The sequence below is a fragment of the Schistocerca nitens genome, chromosome 4, assembly GCF_023898315.1.
Source record: "Schistocerca nitens isolate TAMUIC-IGC-003100 chromosome 4, iqSchNite1.1, whole genome shotgun sequence".
Classification (NCBI taxonomy): domain Eukaryota; kingdom Metazoa; phylum Arthropoda; class Insecta; order Orthoptera; family Acrididae; genus Schistocerca; species Schistocerca nitens.
In genome coordinates, this window is record NC_064617.1 from 623,688,014 (window position 1) to 623,711,586 (window position 23,573).

Here is a 23,573-nt window from a genome sequence, read left to right on the forward strand (position 1 = left end):
ACGAGGAACATCTGGTGATCCAAAAGGGCTCGACGACACAGGTACAGCCTTGGGACGTAGAGAGATTTCGACGTTGGAACAACTTTGTGAGAAGACTGTGAGATCTAGTTCTGTTGAATGAGTATGTTGTCAGCTTCCACTTGAGAAACAGTCATTAGTACATAATCAATTCTGTTCGCTAAGGCTAACCATTGTACTGAAATATGCCTGATACAAATCATCAGCCACAATTTGAAATCCTGCTGAATTTTGTTTCATAATGTCTCCTCCGTCGTGTATATTACGTATGCATTGTATGTCCATGATATACGAAAACTTTATGTTTTTAAAATTTTATTATAGATTATCATTGTTGTAACTATTTACTATTATAATAACGACTTTTTTGTATAGAGCTGAGGCCCCTCCACGCCCACACCGGCGTGATGGCCAACTCGAAAGGTCTACTGCCATCTCTGCATAAGGTTTAGTGTTCACTAGAGTGAGGTGTCGTAAGATATGGGTACTGCGATGTTTGCGTACGTCTGGTTAAGGTTAGCCATTAATACGCGCTCATCTGGAGATAGATTGGGTCGAAGGCCGAACGAAGTGTAGTGGTTTGAAGGGCAGAGGAAAAAAGTGCCAAGGCAAGAGCCAAGGGAAAAAAAACCTCTACGATAGTTAGGTCGGGTAGTGAGAGGAGAAGCGGATGTCTTGCTACCTGCGACAGGTCATGCAAGGGTAGGCTTGGTTAGTAGTGGGTGTCATGCATGGCGATACCTTTGACGTTGTGCGGTGCTGTTTCTCGGCGGCTGCCGCTGGGTGCCTGTGTTGATCTCTCGGTAAGCGTCAGCAATCCTGTAACAGTTAGGTTCGTCATTGTTTTGTGTCCGATAGATCGTATATCAGATGAACAGTGTAGGATGATCTTGGCGATTTGTTCGTGCGTCAGTGGGAGACCTCGTCGGTTTGCCTGCTGTAGCCTGTTGATCTGCTTTAATAACAGCTGTTATATCCAGTCAACTTCGTTGATATGCAGGGGCTGGCCGACGTTTGTCGCTTGTTGGTGTATGTTAGCTTGTAATAGGTGGTTATGCATAGCTAGTAGTGTCTTTGGCCGCTTATGCTTCCTCTTAATAACGGGTTACTTATTATTTTCAAATAACGTATTATGTGTGTATGGAACGATAGACTAAGGAACAAGAAAAGCATGAAGGTAAAACGTAAAATAACAATTCAACAATCGAAATAAGTATATGTAAAATAAAGAATTTCAATAGTAATGGATGTCTAGATACCTTAAGTAGCTATGTCGAAAATATTCCGCCAGCACATTGTGTACAGCTTATTATCCCAGAATGATATTTCAGAAACCAGCTTTATTGTACAGGGATGTATGTTTCTTGGAAGTCTCTTTAATGTACGTTGTAACAAAACTTATCATTTTTCAAAATTAACTAACGGTGGTGGGGTATTTTGAAAATTTCAAATTATTACAAACGTTGATTATACAGTTTTCAAGAACATCAATTACATATCAACTTTTACATGAAAATCGCTTTTATCAACCATCGTTTAGAAAAAATTCTATCTAAATCTAAAATGCCAGGTTACCTTTCAGGGAGTGTTTTACCCCTCAAAAGTGAAATTGGGCACAAACGAAAAATTTAATTTCTGTTCAGCTGGCTTGCAGATTTATCGGACACGTGCGTGAAGTCCATTAGTTGCACGGAAATGTTTGAGTTCTTCGCGAAAACTATAATGTGGATTTTGATCCACTTGTAAACATTAAATAGACGCCACCCAGCACAGAATATTTCAAGAAAGACTTACCCTTTATTATTATTTTCAGCCATAATGGCTATGTTTGTGCACCGTGACTGTGTGGGATAGATATTTATTTCAAGTTTTGCTACCAGTCATTTTATGCTTAATCTAACACAATGCAACGCGTTTCGAACATGTTCTGTTCATCTTCAGGCGTCTATAAATACATACATACATACATACATATAGAAAAATGTTACTTAAAAATAAGCAGTCTTAAACTACATTAATCTAGAATTGTTTATTACGGTGGCTGCTGGTGTAGCATTTGGGGGGAAGGAGGGGGGCTGTGTATGGCTAGAAATCAGTGATGTCTTCTGCTGGTTTTCTTCCTTGTGGTTGACTATGTATATCGCAGCCTGTATAGGTTGCAGATAGATTTGCATCAGTTATGTGTTACGAAAATAGTGTGAAAGGGTTTTATATGACAGTTGATCACTTACAATTTTATCATCTTGCTGCTTCACTTGAATCACTGTTGTAATGGCGGAGCTGTTGATTGACATTACACTATTGCTCATTATATTTTGTCAGTGATTGCCAACGTAATTCACTGCACAAATTGCTTCTATGTTATACACACAACACAAGATGGCAGACTGTAGAATTTGAGTCTGTATCGATTATCGAGGTTTTGTATCGATATTCTTGGTACTGACAGGTTTGTAGTCAATTATTTACATTGATATATCTTGAATCTATTGAGGTAGAAATGTTGTAAGACTGTTGAAGAATTTTGAGTTTTTGAATTCGGTTATTTCATTAAGAATGTTATCTCCATGCTTTGCGTTATGTATGAAAATTTCCATTTCTTCCATGATTTCCATTCTTTTACTTTCTCCTATTTTGTGTAAAACTTCGAGGTTGTCTTCGATTTTCAAAGGGTGGTCTGTGTCTTTAATGTGAGTTGCTTACATTTATCAAGCCTTTCGCAGTCTAAATGTTCTTTGAATCGGGTTCGGAAATTTCTGCCTGTTTGGCCGATATAATATTTATCACATTGGCTGTAGGTAATTTTGTAAATGCCAGATGCATCAAGACTTGTATCTGGTGGTTTTATATTGTGAATAAGCTTCCTACTTAGGGTTTTGTTGGTGCAGAAGCTGATTTTTACTTCTGTGTTTTTGAATAGTCTTGCTAATTTGTCAGATACTATTCCAAGATATGGCATTTTTACATATTTGACTGCTGCGCCACTGTCAGTGGTGAGTGTCGTTTGATGTTCTTTTTTCAGTTTACCTTTTGTCTGTTGTGACATGGTATTAATTACAGAAGGGTCATATCCATTGTTTATTGCAGTATATGTTATGGTTTCTATTTCTTGTTGGAGTTCTGTATGTTGAAGTGGAAATTTGTGTGCTCTGTTCAGCATTGATCTATAAGCAGCTTTCGTGTGGGAGGAGGGATGTGTTGAGGAGTTTGGTAAAGTGGTGTCAGTGCCAGTAGGCCACACACTTCCCCCTCACCCTTCCCCCCAAATGCCACACCAGCAGATAGAGTAAAAAACAATGGACAAAGAGTTCTAGATTAATCTAGTTTAAGAGTCTTTATTTTTAAGTAACATTTCTCTATATGTATGTATGTATGTATGTATGTATAAACGCCTGAAGATGAACAGAACATGCTCGAAACGCGTTGCATTATGTTAGATTAAGCATAAAATAAAAAGTGACTGGTAGCAGAAACTTGAAATAAATAGTTAAGACTCATCCTGTTTCGCAAGACTGCGTCTTCCACGTAAAAGGAGATACTCTGTAGAAACATGTGGTGAGTCTTAACTTATCCATGCAAATCAGAAGTATTCCTTGGCACGAATCGTAAGTTGCCGGGTGGAGGTCTGCTTGATACAGCTGGCTCGTCCGTTAGCGAGCTCATTTGTTACTCAGTGTGGGTCGAAACGAGATGTCGATAACAGAACAAGATAAGGCATCTTGAGTTCTCCGTTCCAACAGGTGCAATTCAACTATGGGTCGAAATTTTCCCCTAGTGTTCGGCTCTGAGCCTCCTACAGCTCAAAGCACTCCACGATGGTACCAGCAGTCTCAAGATACTGCGGCATTCTACTATCCTATGGGCGTTTGCGTTCTTCGTCGGCAGGTGTTCAGTCAACCGACCGTTCTCAGAAAACCTGAGTGCTTCGAGATGTAGTCACTGACAGAGGCAGAAGCCACTCAAAAACGAAGCTTTTACAGATATCCCAGCAATTATTCCCATTATAATAATAGTCGATTAGCACTGACGTGTTTCACTGTAATCTGACTAGAAAAAAATAGAGGAGAAAAATTCTTAACTACAACAGTAAGCAAAGAATTAACTTAAGTCAAATAGTAATCTCACTGTCACGGAATAAATATACTGCCACTTCTTCGTAATCGTAAATAAGCTAGAACTGCTCAACTGGAACATCCACAAAGTTTATTTGATGAGAAAGTCACTTGAGTAAGTTGAATCTGTTAATGAAAAGTTACGGTTTATAATTGTATCAGATCGTCATGTATGGCGCCAGTAGTGTATCGTCCACTCGTGTAGGTTATTCAGAGTCCGCCCATGGTAGCTGAGTGGTCAGCGCGACGGAATGTCATACCTAACAGTCCGGGTTCGATTCCCAGCTGGGTCGGATTTTCTCCGCTCAAGGACTGGGTATTATGTTCTCATTATCATCATCATTTCATCCCCATCGACACTCAGGTCGCCGAAGTGGCGTCAACTCGCACGACTTGCACCCGGTGAAGAGTCTACCCGACGGGAGGCCCTAGCCACACGGCATTTTATTCAGTTATCCAGAGGCAATACCAATTAAACCTGACAAAGCGGCAAGTAGTTTGTTTTACAGCGGATCTCACCATACAGAACAGGTAGTAACAATACATTTTATTTATTTTTAAACCTGCAGACGGTGTCAACGCTGAATCTTTGACATCTGTCGCATTATCGCCCGGTAGTCGGCTCTCCGCTGTTGGAGGCCAGTTGTCGATTGCAAGACTAGCTGCAGTGGGCCAGTCTTACACATTGTTCCTTCTCAACACGGTCTCCACACGATTAAACCTATAATTTACACGGTTGTGGACCTCGGTTGTAACCTAAGCTGTCTCTTTATCAAACAACGAACAGGTCACGAGTTGGCTTAGGAAATAAATTACCACTGTCAGAATAATTGGTGCCTTACAACACTGGTCGTATATGTTAGGGGAAATTCACAGTTGACCCTTATGTGTTCGTTCAACAGTAGCGCTCATTCAGAATAGTTTTGTATGCAGTCTGCAGAAGCCTAAATCTTTAGTGCCATATGAGACCTCTGTCGGGAGCGTATTACAGTTGCAGTTGAATTGCACCTGTATGAAGGGTGAACGCAAAAGGCATTCTGTAATTGTGTTATTTAGATTTCAACTCGTGAACGAGGGAACGAGCTAGCCAGCAGGAACACAGCTAACGCATAAGCCAGAAACATAGAACTGGTGCTAAAATAAGCATTTAGTTTCGATGAGTAACCCAAAATTCACCCCAAGGTTCTATCTTTAGTAGTGTAAAATATACGGTCCTGTGACATTTGTTGAACGTTAATGAAACACAACGTTCATTGGTTTAGTACTGCTTGCTAATAAGAAAGATATGCCCACGCTCTAATATTCTCGGCTGGCTGCATTTGATATTGAGCGAACAACTGCGCACACGTTTGGCACAAATTGTTCCAGACGCAGTCTACTCGAATGAAATGGGGTGTGAGGGGCGTAATCTATTGGAGAGGAACGGCAGCCCCCTCCCCCCCCCCCCCCGTATCAACGTAACCTGACATACGGGCAAGTGCAGGAGTCAGCTCTTACTGAAAGAGAGAAAAGCTTCTGTGCTCTATGAAAACTGTTGAAATTCGAAAAACTTATTCGGAGAACCAACGCATTCACGTTATTTGTAGGAATTTTAAACCTTGCGTACCATTACGTATAATTTATGACATTGTGGAAGGAACCCGAGAAGGCTTCAGGGAGCGTCAGTTACTCTCACACAAAATCGTTTCCGACGAGTGTCTGTAACGTATGCTCCAATGTCAGTAACAGCCGGAAGGTAAAAACCTGCCCTAAATGAGCGCCCTAGTGCTGCCCGAACTGCAAAATAGTTTGTTCGAAACATACCACAACGAGGGAAATTATATGCTTCTTTTTCTTTTATGAGAATAAAAACAAGATTCAGTAAAACATTTTGTGTATCTGCTAAGGTTAATATTCCATCATAAGATTTTTAAGAAATATAATCCAGACCTCATCGTTTCAAATGAAACATTATACATATTTATTGCAGTCACAGTTATAAAGTTACGATTTTCGAAAAATATGTTAATAACAGTCCCATTGGCCCATTCTGGGTAGCTGAGGCCAGTCTCAAAAGTGCTAAATTCCTGTTTCATTATGAGGAGAAATGACTTTTCTTGATGTTCTTGTGATTCAGAGTTCAGTAGATACCTCTATCAAATTTGCACCTAAACCGAAGCCCCTTTTGGTTTTCCTACAGTCCACACAGTACACCCTACATAGGAAAGCTTGCGCGCCCGCTCAGTGACGTCACGCACAGAGTATGGTGCCGGGTCTCGCCGTCCGTTGGGCCACAGCAACAGACTGTAAAGGTCAGTTATTATGGACAATGGCTCTTTATATAATAAATTACCTGAAATGGTTTTCTCTGATAAAATATGAACAACATCCCTGTACTCAGATTTGACATTCGACAACATAAATACAAATGCGGAATTTGCAGCATCTTCCGAGTTATATGACGTCCTCAAAACGCTACTTCCTCTATATACTAAATACACTAAAAACAAGATTGATATAATCGTTGACTGAAATTTGTGCCTTGCACACGGCAGGAAATTATTTGCCCCAAGCCTTTCATGAAATGGATTTTCATTAAAACAGTTTCAAATATACCGCAGAGTGCTAGACTGTGGTATTTTAATTAATGGACTGCTATGTAAAAATTTATAAGCATGAGAAGAAATCGAAAATAACAACCAACAAACTATCATAAATGTGGAACTAAACCTATGACTAAATACCTTGACATTTGTAAGACCAACTTCATATGCATGGTGAGTCACTAACTACTGCCACCTAGAATAACTCTGAAAGTATGATAGGAGCTGAAAAGTTTATGGGACAAATGTAGCATGGGTCAATAAGGGCCATTATATGACGTTAGTTTTTGTTGATAAGTGGGGTGGTATCAGAGATATGAAAGTCAACTTTGTTTTTTTAAATAGGATGCTATAGATTGATACTTATTTTCTGATAGAGGCTATCGAGACGAATCCAATGATGTGTAACAGTAAGGTCTTAGACGGTCAATGAACGTAAACCGGAGGCATGAACGTCCATTTACAGAAGGCGTTCGAAGTGATTAGCACTGGTATCAATGCAGAGCTGCAATCTTCGTATCATGGATTTAGTGGTATTCCTTAACACTCCAGTACTTATAGAAGTACATGCTCTGACAAGTCTCTCTCGTATATCATGCAAACAGTAAATATTCGCCGAATACGGCGTACCCATCTAACGTGCCATTGAGTTCTAACCACCATTCGACTATTACAATACTAATAGGAATGCTAAGATTAGTATCGTCGAATCAATTGAATGTGATCGATGTATTCCTTCGAAGAACAAGTCGATATGCTTCCCATTTACGGAGAATGCCAACGAAATTCAGTGAGCGCTAGAGACTTATACGCTGAAAGATATCCTCAACGTACTCACCCTACACTTCGTACTTCTAATTATGTGTATGATAAATTGAGAAGAACTGGATCTTTAACGCGTCGGAAACATATCCGGCAAAGGAAAGTTACTAACGAGGAACCGGAAATAGTACTCTTACCACTGTGGTTCGAGATCCTCGTTTTAGTTCGCGTCAAATCGAAAGGGAATCTGGCATGAGCCAGAATAGTATTGTTTGTGTTCTGCATCGCCATGAATATCATCTTTACCATATGAGTCTCCACCAAGAATTATCTGCTACGCATTCAATGCGTCGCATTGAATTCTGCCGATGGGATCAACTTCAGATTCAGAGGGATGACACATTTATTAATTTGATTTTATTTACTGACGAGGCTACATTCACGAGCCATGGAAATGTTAATTTCATAACATGCATTATTGGGCAACTGATAATCCATGCTGGCTGCGGCAAGTTGCACACCAAAACCGTGTCCGGTGAATGTATGGTGTGGGATTCTGGAGGACACAATTACAGGCCTCTATTTCATCGAAGGAAATCTTAATGGTAGGAAGTACACCACATTTCTGCAAGGAACATTACGTCTGTTGCTGGAAGAAATACCTTTAGAAACAAGGAATAGAATGTGGTACCAACACAATGCGTGTCCGGCACATTTTTCGCTGATGACTAGAAATGAGTTGCAGAGAAAACTCCCAAATCGTTGGATTGGACACGGAGGAGAGGGAGAATTATTAGAGCATGTGCTTCGATAAGTGCCGATGTGATAACGAATACCACTAAAATCCGTGATTAGAAGATTGCTGCACTGCATTAATACTAATGGCCATCACTTCAAACACCATCTGTAAATGGACGTTCATGACACCTTTGTGACCTCCGTTGACCTTCAAAGACCTTACACATCGTTGGATTCGTCTCGATAGCCGCTATCGGGACATAAGTACCAAACTATAGCATCCCATTTCAAAAACAAAGTTTACCTTCATATCTCTGAAGGGGCCCCACCTAGCAACAAAAACCAACGTCATATTACGGCCTCCGTTGTTCCATGCAACTTTTGTCCAATAAAACTTTCAGCTCCTATCATACTTTCGGAGTTGTTCTTCGTGGCAGTAGTTACTGACTCACCCTGTATAAAGTCTACCATGTCCTTTCCACACTCCTGTACACTGTCTTTTAGCACTCCTAGACTTACTTCCACTGTCTGTACAAAGCTGTCTATACAAGTTTCTGAGCACCCGCAATCTGTCTCTGAAAACTCTTGCAGTACGCTGTCATGGATATTAGTTATAATTACAGGAAAATGCCTTTTTCCTAATATCTTAATTTACACAACTTTCTTAAATAATGAAACATATAATTTACTATTTGTAAAGACAGAATGTGTAATGAATGATGCTGGTTTTCTTGTTAACTTCAGAAAAAACACGAAATCATTCCTTTTTTCAATCACACTCTACTCAAAGGGCAATTCCACTTCCTTGGTACGTAACATCAACTCTTCAAAGGAACTTAAGCTGAAAGTGTCTTCATAGTCCTTCTGGGAAGCTAAAGTACACTACTGCCCATTAAAATTGCTACACCAAGAAGAAATGCAGATGATAAACGGATATTCATTGGACAAAATTATACTAGAACTGACATGTGTTTACATTTGCCGGCCGATCGGTTATAGGCACTTGAGTCTGGAACAGCGCTACCGCTATGGTCGCAGGTTCGAATTCTGCCTCGGCCATGGATGTGTGTGATGTCCTTAGGTTAGTTACGTTTAAGTAGTTCTAAGTTCTAGGGGACTGATGACCTAAGACGTTAAGTCCCATAGTGCTAAGAGCCATTTGAACCATTTTTTGTTTACATTTTGACGCAATTTGGGTGCATAGATCCTGAGGAATCAGTACCCAGAACAACCACCTATAGCCGCAATAACGGCCTTGATACGCCTGGGCATTGAGTGAAACAGAGCTTGGATGGCGTGTACAGGTACAGTTACCCAAGCAGCTTCAACACGATACCACAGTTCATCAAGAGTATGGACTGGCTTATTGTGACGAGACAGTTGCTCGGCCACCATTGACCAGACGTTTCAGTTGGTGAGAGATCTGGAGAATGTGCTGGCCAGGGCAGCAGTTGAACATTTTCTGTATCCAGAAAGGCCCGTACTGGACCCGCAACATGCAATCGTGCATTATCCTGCTGAAATGCAGAGTTTCTTAGGGATCGAATGAAGGGTAGAGCCACAGGTCGTAACACATCAGAAATGTAACATCCATTGTTCAAAGTGCCGTCAATGCGAACAAGAGGTGACCGAGACGTGTAACCAATGGCACCCCATACCATCACGCCGGGTGATACGCCAGTATGGCGATAAAGAATACACACTTCCAATGTGCGTTCACCGCGATGTCGCCAAATACAGTTGCGGTCATCATGATGCTGTAAACAGAACCTGGATTCATCCGATTAAAAATCAACGTTTTGCCATTCGCTCACCCAGGTTCGTCGTTGAGTATACCATCGCAGGCGCTCCTGTCTATAATGCAGCGTCAAGGGTAACCGCAGCCACGGTCTCCGAGCTGATAGTCCATGCTGCTGCAAACGTCGTTGAACTGTTCGTGCAGATCGTTATTGTCTTGCAAACGTGCCTATCTGTTGACTCAGGGATCGAGACGTGGCGGCACGATCCGTCACAGCCATGCGGATAAGATGCATATCATTTCGACTGCTAGTGATACGAGGCCGTATGGGATCCAGCACGGCGTTCCGTATTATCCTCCTGAACTCACCGATTCCATATCTTGCTAACAGTCATTGGATCTCGACCAACGCGAGCAGCAATGTCGCGATACGATAAACCGCAATCGCGATGGGCTACAATCCGACCTTTATCAAAATCGGAAATGTGATGGTACGCGTTTCTCCTCCTCACACGAGGCATCACAACAACGTTTCACCAGGCAACGCCGGTCAACTGCTGTTTGTGTATGAGAAATCGGTTGGAAACTTTCCTTATGTCAGTCAGCACGTTGCAGGTATCGCCACCGGCGCCAACCTTGTGTGAATGCTCTAAAAAGCTAATCATTTGCATATCACAGCATTATGTTCCTGCCGGTTAAATTTCACATCCGTAGCACGTCATCGTCGTGGTGTAGCAATTTTAATAGCCAGTAGTGTATATTGTAACTCTGCTAACTGCTCGTTTCCAAGCCTCTGCATTTTCTCATCTGGCCCTTCACGGCTTATAACTGACCAGTTCTTTCATCCACAATTTGTGTTTCCCAAACTACATCATCCTTGTGGAAATGAACATGAGATACCTGTAATTAAAAACGAATAAAAATGAGAAAGGCACCTACAAATGAATGTAATGACAATACTAATAGTGTGAGAACTATTTATGTATATGAAATTACTTTCTAGTTCCAAAATACAATTAGACTCCCATCTCACATGCAGAGAAATACTCAAGTGATATGGCCACTGCATAATAACTCCATAAAACAGTAACACTACAGAATCACAACACATGCAGTCACACGTCATCACAAGCTCTTCAACAAATGGTGAAATGAAGAAAGTACTTGCCCCATCAATAATTACAAACATTGACTAATGTGCAAAGCATAATTCACTAACAGTGATAATTTTTTTATAATTCTGCCTTGATGCTCATATGTTCACTCGGGAGATGGGATTTTTGCTAAATCTCTTGCTCTTTTAAAAGACTCTTTTGACTGTGGTAACACACAGACACACAGACACACACACACACACACACACGCACGTACAGACATACATTCGCTGCTCGCTTTCCTCTCCCCACCCCCCCACCCCCAACACACAGACCCGTCACATACATGAAAGCATGAATACACCAAACTCTCACAGGTGTGTTCCATTCCATAGAAGCAACTGTGAAACAGAGTATCAGAATAATTCAAAGTAATTCTCCAACTTTGTGTATCTTATAGAACTATGAAATACTTAATGGTAGCTCATTTTATGAGACAAAGACTGTTTTGTTTCTGTATTTTGTAAGAATCAACCTACATCAGCTGCTATTCCCTAGTCAATACATCACTTCGTAACTTAGATAAAAACTGACAATAGAATGAAGCTAATACATTGCCAGTTATGTCCTATCCATTAGGTTAAACATGAGCACACAATTGTTTTCAAGTACTTTATTTGTATCTATAAGACAGCAGTGAAGGTCACTGGCATGAATCTGAAATTCCAGACTCAGAAAGTAAGAATTTGTAAAATACACAACTATTTTTTACATGTACTGTCACAGTTTCTTCCTTTGTTTTTTCTGATGCCCTCTTAATCCATTCATGTACTCATTCATTTTTCCTTTCTATGATTTTAGAGAAAAATATTTATTTGTGCATTGTAAAGCCGGAAACTTACTGTATTCACTAATAGTACTATTCCCTGCACTGAACTTCAAATTCCTATCAATAATTTATCAAAAATAAGTGAATGAGATATTGTTTTTATTTAACTGTCAATGTCTGGATCCACATTCCTTGTTTTTGAAGAGGCATCTTCCTGATGACATTTACAGAAAAAAAAACAGAGCTTAATATTAGACCCAGAATGCATCTAAACTTGTCTGTATCTTATGTGCATATACTTAATCATAAAGCGACTTGTATTCCTAGCAACAAACAGCACAAAGAGGAAGTATATAGATATACGAAGGTATTAAACTATTTAAGTATGACTGTGCTTACGCTATACTTCTTGAACATTCAGAGTACAGAATTCATATATCCTAAACCAGCTAAACTGTAGAATCGCCAGGACAGGGAAACACTGCTTTCTTCGGCATGTACGCAGTTATGATCTTATATATTAGTCAAAATGTCGCTGACCTTCCACAATGCATTAGTGCCTTTTCTTTGTTAGCACACTTAACCTCTTTTAAGAATTAAACAAAACAAATACTCACGCTTGAACTTGAAGAAGGGGTGAGGTTATCTCTGCGAATACTCGGCAACCATATCTTCCTCGTTGCTTCATCCTCCGGAAATTTAAACACAGTTACTTTTGGTCCAACATCGTTATTTTCTCCACAATCCGGCACAGAGCAACGAAATGACGTTTTGCAGGCAACGAAATTTTCGCAGGCAAGAGATCACCAGTTCCGTGCACAGAAAGTAAACAACCAAATCACATACACTAAAGCAGGAACAGCATTCACAATAATAGTAGAATGACGTGAAACTCGCAGCATGACTGTTCACAAGTACAGTTCCATGAAACTGTTGAAGACTAGTTACACTGCATGGGAAGCCATGTTCTGACGTCACGCACTACTTGTCAGGCTTTCTTTTACACGGGGGACTGGTCCACACCAGTCGCCGAAGCGAGAGTAGTCCATTCCAAATCAAGCTGAAATGTAAAGTGGCGTGATATCTCTAGGTCAAATGTAAGAATTCCAAGCGAAGGAGAAACTGATGATTGACGAAAGTTGAAACATTTTCTGTGACACACCAAAATGTGCCTTTTCCCATGAACTTCCTTGCTAACCATACTGTTGGTAAGTCTTGGTGACTTGCCGCGGAAATGAGACTCTGCACGTGATACTGCGCTGTGCCGTAACTGAAATTGCTATCTGGCCGTTAGTTGGTAACTTATTAATCTGTATAGGAATTTAACTGAAAATGAGACTCAATACGTTATTGTCATCTCTCGTTCAGTCAGGAACACACGTAAAATTAATATTCAAACCTAAGTTCGTAATAAATAACAGCGTTTGTCATTAATTTGCCGGTAAAGTCACTTCTCATGTTCGTTTCTACATGACAGTTATAAACACCTCTGGAAGATGTGACATCACAGTCTCTGTCTGTTGATATTGTATTGTAAATTCTAACCATCCTTTCTCTAAGGTAGCCTCCAGCTATTGTTTTGTATCTGTTTTAATCATTATAATTTTTTTTTATTTATGCAGGTGTGACTGCGTCTCTACAAATATTCCGTCGCCGATTTCACATGAGAGGATAATGGACAAGGTAAGAAAATACCGAATATTGGTCCGCATTATCTCTACAATCGACCTTTTATGTTCTGACGCAGCAGCAGAGAGCGTTTACAGCATCCTTTTCTTGTGTGAAACAAAGTTGAGGAATGGAATTAACTGCACAGCTGTCATTGGAAGCACTCGTAATACGCTTAACCTATAACACACCTTCTTTGTTTCTCATGTATTAAACAAGTCCTGTTAAGCGACCCGCTACCACGGTCTGACAATGCGATTTAATTGTGTAAAATCTCGTCAAGCACAATATCTATATATTAAATGAAAATGAGAGCCAATTTTAGCGAACATATTGCACAAGGGGTACATAGGTCCATCACGATATACAGTAATCGCGAAATAAAAGTTATACCATTGTATTCGTACCACTTACTACTCTCATTACAGTTTTACATTATCATTCCGCTACGATACACGCTAATTCAGTGTACCAGACCGTAAGCGAAAAATTTATCCCTTTCTAGTGAAAGAATTCTAATCGAAACTACGATCTGCTATGAGCAAACTCCCTTAATTTTCCGGTTATTAATTACTACCAAAATATATATCGTCGTCAAATATTAGATGACGATGATTATGATGTTCGATTTTTGGGGTGCTCAAGTGCGCGGTAGTCAGCACCCGCACAAAGTCCCAATCTTTAGACACTCCAGTCTAGCCATTTTCACGAACGATGATGAAATTATTAGGACAGCACAAACACCCAGTCCCGAGATAGAGAAAAATCGCCAACCCGGCCGGGAATCGAACCCGAGACCCCGTGATCCAGAGGCAGCAACGCTATCCACTAGACCACGAGCTGCGGAAGTCACATATTAGAGTGCAGTGAAAACAATATATCTAAAACTTTCAGAATGAATTTTTGGTTAAAGTTTCTTAGCCAAACGAAAAATCTGGACAAAAGGGGTATAAAATTTTACCAATGAGAAATCTAAATTTCTTCAAAAAGTATCCAGAGTAATGAAGAAAAATTTTATTAGTGATTTCAGGGAAAATTACATAATGGATTTCGTCCGAATTTTCATAGCCAAACAAAAATTGGGAAATGGACAAATGGCGTATTAAAATATTTCGTTTGTTGAAAGTAATGAGAGTAATCAATGCAGACTTAGTGCTTTAGCGTTTCAGATTTTAGAAATTTAGTAAGTGATTTATTTTCTTTTCAAAACTTTGAAATACTTCACAAACAGCTCCTAACTCTGTAAATGCTGAGTCAGAAAGTTCGCCTGTTCAGCGCCTCGCTGTTTTGACACACTCGTAGAAAGCTGCATTGATGTGATGTTCAACCATCAGTTAAAAAAAAAAGAATCACAATAAATTCTGCCACATGGGTACATGTTTCATGAAATGATTGGGCTAAAAATAAGAAACAAAATAGACTACAGAAACATGTGACGTCGCTTTGAATATTGTTCGAAATTATTTACAGCAACCGAGTAGCAGACTGAAAATTTAAGGTTCGATGATTAACTTAGAATCTTAGACTTTTAAAAATAACCCTTGTGCCATCTCATTTGCTGTACTTGATATCGATAATACGTGTTTTATTTCTTTCTTTCTTTTAGACAAACTACTTAACAAAACATTTGAGAGCTTCATTTTAAAAAAAAATAAAACAAAATAAATAAAAGGAATAAAATTATTTCTCCTAATAGCAAAATGTCAGTTTTGTAATTCTTAAAATAATAACTTGTAAATAAAGACCAATCAGCTCTCACAATCTGTTATAGTAATTTGAACATTGATAACCACTTTGCATATTTTCCACTACTTAGAACCAACTTAGTCCTCTGCAAGCCACCGAATGGTGCATCGCGGAGGATACCCTGTACCGTAACTAGGAAGTTCCTTTTCCGCTCCACCAGCATTGAGAGCGAAAAAGGAACTGCTGTCTATACACCTCCCTACGAGCCCTAATCTCTTTGTTCTTATCTTCAGGCATTTACCCGGAAAGTACTTCGATGGCAATACATCAGTTCTGCTGTCAACCTTAAATGCCGGTTCTCCAGATTTTCTCGTTAGTGATCCTCGAAAAGAACGTCACCTTTCCTCCAGTGATTCCTATTTGAATTCCCGAAGCATCTCCGTAATACTTGCGTGTTGTTCGAACCTACCGGTAACAAAGGTAGCAGCTCGCATCTAAATTGCTTCGATGTCTTCCTTTAATCCGACGTGGTGCTGATCCCAAGCACTCGAAGAGTACTCAACAATGTGTCGCAGATGAGGTCTGCATGCGATATCTTCTACAGATGGGCCGCATTTTTCTAAAATTCTCCCAATAAGCCGAAGTGGCCATGCCTACTCTCGTTCTTATATGCTGGTTCCATTTCATTTTGTTTTGCAACGTTACACCTAGACATCTAATCGATGTGACACTACTAATACTGTATTTGAACATTATGCGTTTATTTTTCCTACTCATCAGCTTAGCTTACATTTTTCTACATTTGGAGCTAGCTGCCTGACATTTATCACACGAACCAGAAATTTCTTCGTAGTCATCTTGTAACCTCTTATTGTCACCGAACGACGACACCAATCCATACACCACAGCATCATCAGCAAACAGCCGCAGACTGCTGCTTACACTGTCCGCCAGTTCACTTATGTGTACAAAAAATAGCAACAGTCACAACAAACTTCCCTGTGGCAATCTTGGCAATACCCTTGTCTCTGACGAAAACCAGCAGTTGAGGACAACACACTGGATTCTGTTACTTAACAAGTCTCCGAACCTCTCACAAACCCGGGAACCTACTCCATATGATTGCACCTTTGCTAACAATTGGCAAGGCAGCACAGTGTCAAATGCTTTACGGATTTCTGGGAGTATGGTATTCACCAAGTTGCCCTTCAGTTGGTTCGCAGAATCGCATGTGAAAAAAGGACAAGCGGAATTTTTCATGAGCGATGCTTTCTAAAATGGTGCTGATCTGTCGCCAGAAGTTCCTTCCTCTGACAGAAATTTATTATATTCTAACTCAGATTATGTTCAAGGATTCTGCAGCAAACCGATGTTAAAGATATCAGTCTGTAATTTTGCAAGTCCATTGTTTTACCCTTCCGTGGAAGAAGGCAGGGGTCATAGCTATCTATAAAAATGATAGAAAATCGGATGCACATAATTGCTGGACAATTTCACTGACATCGATTTATTGTAGAATCGTGGAACATATTTTATATTCAGACATAATGACCTTTCTAGACTCTGAGAAGCTCATCTGCAGAAACCAGCACGGTTTTAGGAAACAGCGGTCATGCGAGACACAGCTGGCCCTCTTTGTGCATGACATACAACAGGCTATAGATACCAGCTCCCAGGTTGATACCATATTTCTCGACCTTCTAAAGGCGTTCGACTCATTTCCGCACTGTCGCATGCTACAAAAAGTGCGCGCTTACGCTCTATCCGATGACCTATGCGGTTGGATAGAAAGTTTTCTAACAGACAGGGAGCAGTATGTCGTCCTGAACGGGGAACTTCAGCAGAAACAAGCGTAACTTCAGGTGTGCCCCAGGGAAGTGTAATAGGTCCGCTGCTTTTTACGATTTACATAAACGATCTGGATGATGGTATTGACAGCGGCCTGAGACTGTTTGCCGATGATGCTGTAGTCTACAGGAAAGTAGTATCACACGAAGGTTGTGAACAAATCAATGAGGATTTGCAGAAAATAAATGCGTGATGTAATGACTGGCAGTTATCTCTCAATATTAGAAAGTGTAACCTACTGCGTATAACAAGGAGAAAATGGCCATTAATGTACGAGCAGAAAATAAATGCCCACTCTTTGGAAGCGGTAACGTCCGTCAAGTATCTGGGTGTGACTATTCGTAATGACCTCAAATGGACTGATCAGATTACACAAGTAACAGGTAAGGCGAACTCCAGATTGCGGTTTATTGGTAGAATCCTGAAGCGGTGCAGTCTTTCAACAAAGGAAATAGCTTACAATACGTTAGTTCGTCCAGTCCTGGAGTATTGTTCGTTTGTATGGAACCCTTACCAGTTGGGTTTGATTCAAGAGATTGAGAAGGTCCAAAGAAGAGCGGCAAGATTCGTAACTGGAACATTTAGCCATTGCGATGGCGTTACAAATCTCATAAAAAGTTTGTATTCGGACACACTTGCAGATATACGGCGCGATAAACAGAAGGGGCTGCTCACTAAATTCCGAAATCCGATCTTCAGCGAGGATGTAGAGCATATATTATTACCGCTAACTTTCAAATCGCACAATGATCACCACTCAAAGATAAGGGAAATAAGAGCTCGTACTGAGGCGTTTAGACAGTCGTTTTTCCCTCGCGCGATCCGCGAGTGGAACAGGGGGGGGGGGGGGGGGGGGCGGATGGTGGCTAGCGGAGTATATATGTAAATGTAGATGTAGGCACCGGAGTCATCTTCCATTGTTTGACAGTAGCTTGGGACTTTACACTGGAGGAGAGACTCAGCACCTAGCGATCTTATAAGCAGGACCAGAATTATCTCCGGTTCCCGGAAAGACCTATTGCTAAGGTATGACGGTGACAGTAGTGGTAAACTTTGCGCGTCGATCTTTTTAGAGATGCGCGATTTGCTCTTAACTTTCGTCTCTCATCATTAGAGCGTTCTGATTTGAACCGAGAGTTCGACAGCGTTTGCTTCCTCAGTGCTTTTCGGATTTCGTTGTTGAACCAAGGCGGTTCTTTTCCGTCGTTAATCCACTTACTCGGCACATACTTTCCGCCGTATGACTTAAAATCCGTTCAGACTTTGCATAAATTCCTCTACGTCTATCGTACTTGAGATAAATGACATCAGTTCATTGTCCATGTGGGATGCCAACAAGCGTCTGCTCATGCTAGTACAAATACTCCCCTAGCCTATTTGATTGAATTATTAGCTTAAGTGACAAAAATAGTTATGATGACATGATAATCACTAATCCCTGCGTCTATACTGACGCCTTCGTTCAGGTGGGCCGTCGAACTAGCTGCTCAAGACAGTTTTGGGAAAAAAGTTTTCGAAAGAAGTGGCAAAAATGTGTCTTTAGCCCTGCAAGAAGTCCATAGACGTCCCAGTCTATACTCGGAAGGTAAAGTCGCCCCCAACAAATATTTTATGATCTGCGAATTTCCGCACTACTGGCAGTAGACCATCCGTCACTGACTGTGAAACCGTCAGAGTGAAATCAGGTGGCTGGTAAAAACATCCTACAATTGATTTCACCTACAGCCATTATATGCGAAAGAATAGCGTCACTGTCATACTCAAATTTGACCTCAGTAGAGACAATATTTTTTCAACTGTAATAAATACAGCCCTTCCTATGGCATGTAGTCTGTCTTTTAGATATAGGTTGCACGAATCGCTAAATATCTCAGAACTACCTACTTCAGGGTTAGCCAGCTCTCGGTCCCGAGAATAATTCGAGCGCGGAACTCTCCCTGAACTGCAGTACATATGGGAACAATTTAACGATAAAATTTTGAAAGTCGAAGTGTTAACGTATACACTAATTCTGACTTTCTGGTTTAAGAAAAATCAGTGCAACGTAGGTACAATACTGTTTCCATTAAAAGACCACAGGAAGGAAAACATTATACTTTTAACATCACGATTAAAATCGAAATATTGCTTACGAATTTGGAACGTGTTTCAAGAATGGACCGGAATTTAAGTCGTTTTTTCAGCCACCACTGTGCAAAGTTTTAAGATATCTACACTATATGTTTATACATTTGCTACTTTTGATATGCATGGTCGGTTCACTTATGGATCAGATACAGGTTCCTAACTATAAATAAGCAGAATAAAGATAGCTTGCTATACATTTCATAGTTAACATGTACCGACTTGTGCTAATCTCATTCGCCTTGCCGTACAGCTGCCCTAACTGAGACACCTAGCCCAATAACCGTTTTTTAGTCTTACAACGTTTTTTTTTCGTTACAGTACAAGTATACCGATATATAATAACTGAACAGTAAACAGCAACAGTATTTTTTTCTTATGTTTAAAAAAAACTAAACTCCTCCCGAACAGGCAATGAAGGCCCAACAGTGGCTCCTCAGTTTGCCTCGGGCTTAATACACCCCGTTTCGTATGTTTCCTACCGTTTATCCTCATTTTCCACTCACCGGAGACGGAATTTGTGTACCCCAACTCGCTTTGACTTGTGTGATGCCCTGTGAAGGTGTACGAAAGTTTTCTAAATACATGCGAATCGTGTAACTGAGGCAGAACGTGGGGAACAGCGTAGTATTCTTGTCGGATGCGAGAAACTACCTAAACACCACATCCAGGCTGACTGTCGCAGTTAATCCGTCGGGCGGATTAGATCTGGTGCCGGTGCATTTCCCCGAATCCCGGAGGGGGCGTGATAAATTCCCTGGCTATCCGAACCCAGCAGCAGTTCACTGACATACAAAACTCAAAGAAGAACGTAACTTTCACTTGATGTGTCACTATCAAGTAGCATCTCGATGAAACGTGCACCACACACAAAAAGAACTGCTACAGTTTATTAGAAAAGGTAATTGGCATAAATATGCAAAGAGAGGGACAGCAACGACACTTTTATTGAAAAATAATAATTACACTAAAGTCATCGCGATATATGATTAACCTGGACCTTACAGAAGACGGGGCGCGGTTCTCAAGAACAGAATAAAGTGCGTGATCACCCCGGACAGCAATACATGCTTTTCAAAGTGCTACCACAGTGGCTACAAGATTAGTAGCAGTTCATGTGACAGAGCGTTTCACTCACCCACGAATTCGGTTGACACCTGATGGGTCGTCATTTCTATACGTTTACGTGCTGCAATACGTTTCCTCAATGCATCCGACACGTGCTCGTCGGGATTTAATTCTGTAGAACGGGCAGTCGAGTCCATTCGCTGAATATCTTCTCGTTCCAGGAGATCCTAGAGCTCCACATTTCTGTGCGGTCGTGCATTGTCATCCAGAAAAACGGTGTCAGAGCTGAACGCAACCCTGAAAAGATGCTTGTGGAGAATGAGTACAGAGTCACAATAGCACTGATCGGTGAGTATGCCATGTTCAAAGATTTGGTTGCTAGCACGCCTACGAAATATGATGCCTCCGACACCATAACACCTGGACCACCAAAACGATCACGTTCGACAATGTCGATAGGTGTTTACGTGATCCCATCTCTCATCGTTTGAGGGTATATCTGCCGTTTCTCTTGTGTATTGAATACTGTTCTATTTTTAGTACAATATTTTGTTTTGCGTCTATATTTATGAGTAAATGAGAAGGGAGTCATCATGTCTGACGCGCTCTTAGCGTGTTGAAAGAAATTTAAAACCGGTATAGGATATATCAAAAACGTATGCTCGTGAATTGTGCTGAATCGATCATAGCGGCGTAATCCGAAACACTACCATAGCACTTACTAAATTCATATTGAGATTCCGTTCTCATTAGTCGAAAGGAAGCCGTGTGAGCTAATAAATAAGTGAAACATGAAGTATTTAAGATCATTTTACAAAAAAAATTCTATTAGTCTGTAATGGTCGCTTTAATTATATTGATCTACGACGAGACGGACTAGGGAAAGGGTACAATGTTTGTAATGGGCTGTCACTTTCTACTGTACTGTAATGAATCGATAAACCTACACAGGCATTTCACCAAACGTAGGTGGCAACAAAGCTGAGAAGGAAAGGCAAGCTTTGTGTTTCTTACACGGCAAGTGCGTGACTTAGACTTTTCCAAACCGCATAATAATATGTTTTAGGATGGTGCGACGGTACCTAACGGTTAATGTGGAGTGTAGCTGCTCTTCCTATCAACATCCCATGTGAGCAAACGAGATGCGTCTTTACATGTGATTGCTCTTACCGTAGATCCTTGGGCTATGTCCGACTCTGTTTAAAAAAGAGTATCTCGATGCGGTCCGTCCCAAAATCTTTAAATAATCTTCAAAGATACGTGGAAACTAATACCATTTCGTGTCCACAATACGCGAAATAATCACCAGCTCAAAACAATTCAGAGTTCAACCTGATAATCTATGAATTATCACACGTGATACAAAGAATGGTAACTCATATTCTGTCTGTCCTCAGATCCGTGATAGAAGCAGATCAGGTTGATGACCTGTTCTGGAGCACATTCAGACCTCTATATATATGAAGTATTTTCAGAAGTTAAGGTATGGTAGCTGCCGTTCGCCAGCCAGAATTAAGCACCTTTACGACAGAATCAGTTACGTTACCTCAAGACAGTCTGGCTTCTTCAAGAGCTCGACACGAAGTGCCCGAAATCGCTTCCTCGAACTCTTCACTCGAAAAGCCCGAGTCTCCACAGGACTCCCATAGTGTTCCGCTGTTGCCTGCTGTTCCATTGGCTGAACGCCATCTCCACCAAAAAAAAAAAAATCGTTCTTATATTCTAGAAACGTGATTTGACTCACTTGATCACTTCCCGGGCCAAACTAATATGTTACAATAGTATTTATATAAAGAAATGTTACAAATGTTCTGTGAGACTCAGGTAATTCACAATAATTACAAATAAAGGTTTGTACAAAAAGAAGTAAGTTAATATTCCTGTGCAAGTGCGCTCACGTTAAATAATAACCAACTGTTGCTGAACTTTGTTTCAAGAATCATTTATGCCTTCTTGACAGAAGCGTCTTTTGGTTCTCTTTTCAATTGTTGTGATTGTTAACACAAGTGACTGAGCACGTTTAAATCAGCACAGATTTTTAATAGCCCTTGCAATCAACATTTGAATAAAGTTACTGGAAAAATAATGAAACTAACATTAAGTACTGATGCTGTGTACATTTGCTGTGTAAATGTGGAGAATAAAATGTTCTGACAAACATTTGATAAATAAAAAAATATAAAACACGTAATTAATCAAGAAATAAAATAGATACGCATACATAGCTTTCAGAAATGATAGCTGTAGAGCAGTGCTGTCCTCTCTGATATCGTTTGTTGATATCGCATGAAGCGATTAAATGTTAATTAAAAGTTTCACTGCGTAAACATTTATTCACTGTGAAATACTAAGTTCTGTAGATTTAAAGGTATTCAATATTGTTTTGCCATTGGATGTGCCTTAGTTCTCTGAGATCGCAGATGTTTTCAGATTTGCGTTAATATTTAATTGTGAGTTATTGTCGAATCTGAAAGGGCTGTAACCTCACCACCTTTAAGATTGCCTGACACTCCGCAATATCTTGAAGCATCTCCTACACAAAGGCAATGCGAGTAACAAGAGACCCAATTCCCAGCTTAGGCGCCCTTCCCATGTCTGGCTACGCGCATCGTATCTCTGCGCCTGCGCTCACCATGGGCGGTCGTGCGACCCCCTCGTTCCCCAGAGTTGTTCTCAGCCAAGCAAGCAAATTCAACTCTCCCCAGTAACATCCCTATGTGGACGAATAACTGGTCTATACACTAGTAACTTTATGAGGGATCATCCCCAAAATATGGTAGGAGCAATTCGCATGCAAAATTTCACAGCCTACCATGAAAGTGATTTGAAGGATCACCCACTTATAATCTAAGACAGGAAATTCTTTAAATATGAGACACAAAATGTTGATTTATTAGGAGAAAATACATATAGAGGATAAAATAAAAAAATATTGCCACAGTCTTGTTGTGTACTTATTTAGAGAATATAAGCTCTGCATTGGAAGGATCGTTGTTTTTGTAAGACTACATAGTGTAAAACAACAATCTACAGAATCCTTATATCATTATCCAACTTTCACTTTGCGCTATACCGTCACCTTTCTGCAGTGAAGTAAATACGTTTGGCAAAAGGGAGATTGTGGTATGTCAGCATAAGAGAGGTAGAAGCCTACGTCACAATACGCATCGCAAAAGACAGTTTCCTAACGCTGACATACCATTATCATAAACTTTAACTAGTGTGGCGTTTTATAGTAGACTGCTTGAATGCAGAAGTGATATTCAGTGTCAAAATGTAACTTTAGTCAGATGTCTCTAATGTTCG

The 23,573-nt window shown here is 40.4% G+C and overlaps 1 protein-coding gene across 1 annotated transcript in view; it reads left to right on the forward strand.

Annotated features, from left to right (window-relative positions):
- Positions 1 to 23,573, forward strand: part of LOC126252475 (uncharacterized) — a 340,371-nt gene that overhangs the window by 204,381 nt on the left and 112,417 nt on the right. Inside the window, exon 2 of the mRNA XM_049953369.1 lies at positions 13,496 to 13,556. Within this exon, the coding sequence (XP_049809326.1) occupies positions 13,548 to 13,556 (9 nt within the window). The 5' untranslated portion in view covers positions 13,496 to 13,547. The remainder of the gene's footprint in view (positions 1 to 13,495; positions 13,557 to 23,573) is intronic.